At 32.1% G+C, this 6,832-nt stretch overlaps 1 protein-coding gene across 1 annotated transcript; it reads right to left on the bottom strand.

Moving 5' to 3' along the window:
• Positions 1-4,788: 4,788 nt before the first annotated feature.
• On the bottom strand, positions 4,789-6,500 carry LOC125829733 (uncharacterized). Its single transcript, XM_049508924.1, has one exon. It carries the CDS (start codon positions 6,483-6,485, stop codon positions 4,881-4,883), a length of 1,605 nt encoding a protein of 534 aa, XP_049364881.1. The 5' UTR covers positions 6,486-6,500; the 3' UTR covers positions 4,789-4,880.
• Positions 6,501-6,832: the final 332 nt, after the last annotated feature.

The raw sequence follows: 6,832 nt of genomic DNA, 5'->3' as shown, positions 1-6,832 counted from the left end.
TAATTAAAGGGAAATATTGCTTTGGTTGATGTTACACATCTCATGCAAAGCATGCACAAGTAATAGAATAAGTCACGCTTGTCTGAGTAAATGGAAGCATATTTTTAAGATGTGTGGTCCTACATGATCATGCTTTTAATTGTTTTTGAGATATTATGCAAATATTCTTTCAGATTTTTGTATCTATATAACATGTGATCATACAGTTTTCTTATGCTTCAAATATTCTCATTTTTGTTTGTTTGAACTCTTCAAAAATATTAGCGAAATGCGTGCTGGATCTTTCAAAAAACAATGTGTTGTTTGGAAAATCTGACACGAGTATGTGGTAATGTTTTTGGAGAGTTTTGAACGACAAAGGTTAGTTTAATATACTCTCTCCGTTTCAATCTGTTTGTCATGTTTTGACTCTGTACAAAATTTAAGAAAGTAAGAAGACTTATTGGATTTCGGATGATGAATAAATATCGATAAATGTGAAAAGGTCCTAGACAAATGTATGCTCTTTCGTCGAAGTGATACAAGATTTATATTTGATGAGTTCAACTTTTATTTACTGAAAATATTGTATATTTTATAATTATGGGTTTGAATCTAATATTTTTCACATTTTTGATGATTTTCCCCCTAAAAAAAACACTTTTCCAGGTATATATTATAAAGCATGGATGTCATTCTTGAATGTAGCTGGAATCAACCCTCTATTTTAAATGAAGTTAGCTATAGCTAACTTTTATATTTTTTGCTGATCATGATATAGGAATCATGACTTATTAATGGAGAACCCTTGGATATATATAGCAGCTCTAGATATATAATTGTAGAGTTTCCCCTTTTTTCAACTTTCTGTTGTTTGGGATTGGTCATTTGGGGGGAGGGGGGGGGGGGTGAAAAATTTGACCTAATTAACGTTGTAATTACATTGCCATTGTGACAGTAATAGCTCAATTTGCTATATTTCTGTTTTAATTTGTGTAATGTATTAATTAACACTACTAAAAAAAATATCAAAGAAAAAGAATTGTAGTGAGTCATTTATTCTCAAAGCTGGTTGGGAATTGATAAGAAATTAAACGGGCATTCAAGCTTGGACTCAATTTGTATGGGATAAAGCCATTCCTACAATAATTAGCATTTCCATGATATCGTTATGATCAATTAATTGGACTTGGCTAGAAAGTGTTCTTGCCTCTATCATTAGCTCGGATAATCCCCGAGGATCAAGATCGATAGACGGCTTTAACTTTTACCTAAAGCAAAAATTGATGATTTTGATTATGTTGGAAATGAGGGATCGATTTTAAAAAAAACTGACAGACTATATAATTTTTGTCCTTCGAATTTTCATAAACATAAATTAAGAAAATATAGTAATTTGAAATTGAACCCAAATATTTGCTATGGCATCGAACAATTTTACCTCCCTAATCAAGACTACATAACAAAATTATATATATCAAACCTACAGGCAACAATTATCTAAAAGGCTTCTACATGTTAATGATTCACCAAAAATGACATTTCATGTGCTTTAGTGTTTGGTTCCATTTTTAAGATTCTTAGCGTTAAACTCTCTGTTTATTCATTTAGTTTCATATTTATTGGTTGTTATAATTTTAGTAATTTCAACACATTAATATTGGACTGAGCTTGACCCAATAACATCAAGCTACATTATTACAATATTCTATTTTTATTCTAACAACTTAAAAGAAAATATATCACGTAAATTAAACGGAGATATTTTTTTGGTTTTACTATAGTAGTTTACTTTTTTTTTGTCGTAGATTTTACTTTTTAGGGTATATTTTGGGCGGCATTGTGTAATTGCGTGGATTTCTAAGTTGCTCTATTGTCAGTTGACGTTTACCTTTTACCATATCCCTTTTTCTTCTTTTTCATAATATAAAAACTTTATATTATAATTCACCTTTTCCTTGTAACCTACGTTATCTTATTATTGTCGTTTTCACACAATTTCTGTACATATATATCTCTCACCACTTTCCACATTCATGCGTGAAGTACACACACATTATTGTTTGTTACTCCTTTCAAATTTTTTTATTTGGTGTTCGATATTTTATTTTGAGGTAAAGCGTTAACCGTTCAAGGGAGACTCAATACCTTTAGAAATAAGGTATCCGCCTTAGACCCCCAAATTTACATAAGCACTTTTTAACAATTTTTTTTGTATATTATGTCTTTTTTTTACTTCGTTTTGAAATATTGAAAAATGTTTCGTTCTTTTTTGTCAACTTTTAAATTTAACTTCCACGTGATATGTTTAAAACCACAAGATTAAAAAATATTTTGGTACATTATATATATATATATAAGACCATAGATAAAGTTTTTTATTAAAAAAAAATTGCATCTCAAAAATAATTAAAAGTTAGGTCTTCCATTTATTTTTAGCTTGATCAGTAACCACTAATGGAGATTTCATGTCTAGCACTTGAGTTTGAATTCAAGATATTTGGTTAAGAGTGAAGGACTATTTATCATTCACTATAAAAAGAATAGATAAACAATCGAGGGTCAAAAAATTGACGGACCGTTCGATACTTTTTGATAAAACCAACAGACTCGACAATGTTGAAATATGTTGGTTTGATTTAAGATAACCGACGGACCTCTTGATTTTATAAATCAACTTTTTAAAAAAGCACAAAGATAAAATTTACACCAAAAGAATCAAACTAAATCAGAATAAGTGATAAAGAATGATGTGTTTATTTTATAGTTCGCGACTTCGCATATCGAGTGTTTTTCAGTTTTAACTGATGAAAGATGAAAAAATTGTCCTAATATCTAAATGTATGTTCAAACGGATGGAGTTCACGCCTCATGTTAGAAGTTTGGCCATTTCTCCAAAACAAGATTATGTTTAAATTCAAAAGTTGTGTAAGTCTAAAATTTAAAATTTAAAACTAATACCAAATTATGACAATAATTAACCTAAAAGGGAAGCTTCTAAATACAAGACCACAAAATTAGCTACCTAATAAAGTTATAATGTCTTTGATTGACATATGCATAATTGAGGATAATATAATTAGTTCACTATCGAAAATAGGGAAATAATCTCTTACTTGCTTTTATCATCATGTCAAAAATATATAACTCTTAAAGTTGTGCCAAAATGAAAAATTATTTGTCTTGTCATATTTTCTACTAAATTATGCATCTAATGTTTTGTTTTGTTTTTCTCCTTCAAGTATGTGCATCCACTCATCAAGGAGCTCATCTATCTCTATTAATAAAGGAAATAGGTTTTTTTTTCAAATCGTATTAAATTTCATACGAATCAGAGAAGCAATGAACCAAACATCTCTCAATAACAATATATCACTAATTAACTTCATTATTATATAATCCTAGTACTATAATTTCGGTACTACAGTTTTAAGATAACTTGTTTTCCAATCAAACAACCTCATGAGACTCAAACTTGTGACTCTTCATTGGGCCATTGGTTGATCCATCAGACAAACAACAAAGAACTTAGTGGGCTCTTTTTTCCGTTTTGGTACAAAAGGCCCAACTGATTTTGCAGAACAAAGGAACTAAGAAATAATTTGGTTGCTGGTTAGAATTATGTGGATACTAGTTACATAGAGATTAATTGTTTTATTTTTTATTTTATATAAAATAATATAAAAATTAACTCATAACTTCTGTGTATTCTATTTATATAGGATTGTAAAACTATAATCAAACACCATTCTTGGTGAGTTGAATTTTATACAAAGCATCTAAATAATTACCAAACTTAATGCAGTCACGCAAAACTCCTAACTTTGCGCGACTGCATATAAATAAAAATAATTAGCTTATTTTTAGGCTAATATTTGAAGCTCTTCTTAACTTTTGATGAGATCTACTAAAATTCCAGGAAAAATTAGTGGACAATCACAAAGTATGCATTTACCTCCATTTCCTACTTTTGTGCTCCTTAAATCTTTCTCAACCAATAATTTTTTTTTACTAGAAAGAGAATAGGTACACTGATGAGTTACATGTCATAATCTGATGTCAGAAATTTGACGAGTTAAAAATGGATTTGTTACTTTAGTCTAAGTTATGTAAAATTCTCAAATAGTAAAGGGGGTGTCCCAAAAATTAAGATGTTAAACAACAAAAGTAGTAGAATTTTACTAAGTCTTATGTTATAGTAGTTGACTATTATTTTTACTTGTTTCCACTTCAAACTAAAAACAATCATAAATCTTGTGTTAGTGTGGTTGAACATTGCTACTTGCACCTGCTATAAGTGAAGTCGGTGTAACAGCAACAACAACGTAACCAGTATAATCCCACAAGTGTTGAAGGAGGGATGAAACACAAGAACTTTCTAGGGGTCGTGCATCCTAGTACTACTCTTATCTAAGCTTGCTTAACTTCGGAGTTCTGATGGATATCTGGTGTATTAACGTTGATATATAGCATCTTAAGTGAAGATAGTGATTTCCTTCAATTTGGTGAACTTTGTAACTTTGGGAATGACAATTTATTCAAGAAGTACACAATATAGATAAGCTTCTTCAAAGGGCAAAACCAAAGATATCACTAGGCATTTCGAATAAGCTAATTAACAAGAAAAGACAGATATAATTTGAATGTCTCAAAGCTAAAGAAATGAATATTTTTAACCAGCTAAAATTTAAGCATATGCTTTGGATATGCCAAAAATCAGACTGAAATGTGAGGTTCTTTCAACTAATCAGCAAGAATGAAAACTACTATCTCTATGGTATCAAAATAATGAAGCAATTCTGCCTGCCAAGTTGCCTATACATTCTAGCATTGTCTCTGCCAATCTGGAAACGAGCTCGTTGCCAAATACTCAAGCATCTTGTAACCTTGTTTATCACCAACTACCAAGACACAAGGTGTGCATGCTCATCATCGTCATCATCAAGAGGAGCAGGGAGATTAAGATCAAGTAAATCATCGACTTTCTTGACTGCTGAAGATCGATTCATGTTCTGTTCAGTTCCAACAATAAAATGAGATCTTTTGTGGCCACCTAAAGCTTGACCAGACTTGAAAACACGGTCACAAAATGGGCATTCATGCCTTTGGGATTTCTTAGGCTTAATCGTTTTCTCAGGATTGTAAGACTGGTCTTTAGCAGTAGAAGCTGGTTTTCTACTGCTAAATGTTTCTCTATTCTTGTCATCACAATTAGCATCGACACTACTTTCACCAGTTCCATTTATTGACTCGAGATAGGCGTTGGCCTTTTTATGACATGGTCTATGTCCACCAAGAGCCTGATAAGAGTTAAAACTCTTCTTGCAGTTCAAACACTCATACTTCTTTTGAATAGTATTGCATCCTTCAGAACTTTTAGGACCGATCTTTATCTTCTTAACGGACTTATTCCCTAATTCTGGATGATAAGAACTATCCTTCATTCTCTTTCTTGGTTCACATTTTTCCATATATGAAGCTATCGCGTAATCATCATATTCACATTCCGCGGTTAAATCCTTCCTTGACTCTGTTGGATATTTCTTGGTTCTGTTTAACCCCTTCCCCTTATCAGCCCCAGACTCATCACACCAAACAGCATGGCTGATTTGAGAAGTGCTCCATTTACTATTCCCATTTCTATGGAATCCATCGACAGATATATCCGATTCAACTATAGTATTGTCATCTAAAAAGTATCCAGAATCAGAACTCTCAGATTCAGCTTGATCAACATCTAAACCACTAAGTTTCTTAGTTCCCGGTGTTTCATTTTGATTATAAACACATTTCAGCCTATCCTTTCTACCAAATTTCATGTCAGTAGAGGATGATTTTGTCTCCAAAACAACAGAATTGTTATCAGAAGACTCAACAACTGAATTAACACCATTCCAATTCCCTGAATCCCTAGACAACATCATCAAACACTTTGCTACAACTTCCTCTTGATCTAGTTCATCAATCTCAGAAACAGATGATGAACCATAATTGACAACACTATTATTATTATTCACTAAACAGTAATTAGAAGGCTTAACTACAAGTCTCTTGTACCTCTTAGTCTTTAATGATCTGGTCTTCATCTTTGTCTCCTCCTCCTCCTCCTCCTCATCATCATCATCAGTTTCAGTATCTGAATGACTATCCATCACTAACTTCTCTGAATGACAAGCCATATGACCACACAAAGCTTTCATTGACTGAAACACTTTACCACATTGCTGACAAACTCTTTCTTGAGGAGGCAAAGGTGAAAAAGTTGAATCAACAGCTCTCCAAGTTTTCTTGGGATTTTCTCTAAGTCCATAACCAGAATGACCACCAACATCAAATTTTGATTGATGGGGATTTTCTCTACTACCCCAAGATTCAAACTTCTCAGCATTTCCTTCACCATTTTCCTCAACTACATGAGATCTCATATGACCCCCTAATGACTTCCCACAAAGGAATTTTTTGTCACACAACTTACATACAAACTTCAAATCTTGATCGTCTTCCATTTCAGTTAAAATTTCAGCAAAGTAAACAATCCTGATAGCTCAAATCATATATACCCACAATGACACGTTTCAACAAACACCCAAAAATCCAAAACCCCAGATCAAATAAAAAACAAAACTTGGAAAAAGCTCAAAACTTGGCCTTACTAGGGTTGGGACACAGATTAGCAATTATTAAAACTAGTCAGATGTGGGTACTCTTTTTGGGAAGTAAAAAAACAGACCCACAGCAAAAAGAATGAATCTTTGAATACCATATCTATGTAATCTGAGTCTGTCACACAGAAAAACACTCAAAACACATCGAAAGAAGAACACCCTTTTGCTCAAATGTTCATTTTTTCAAG

Source organism: Solanum verrucosum, unplaced genomic scaffold (genome assembly GCF_900185275.1).
Source record: "Solanum verrucosum unplaced genomic scaffold, falcon-dt-bn FXZP01000008.1, whole genome shotgun sequence".
NCBI lineage: Eukaryota > Viridiplantae > Streptophyta > Magnoliopsida > Solanales > Solanaceae > Solanum > Solanum verrucosum.
Note: the sequence above shows the minus strand (reverse complement) of the source record. Positions and strands in the feature narration are given on the sequence as shown.

Bases quoted from the DNA above. Each gene is read 5' to 3' on its own strand.
- LOC125829733 (XM_049508924.1), bottom strand. From the start codon at position 6,485: ATGGAAGACGATCAAGATTTGAAGTTTGTATGTAAGTTGTGTGACAAA.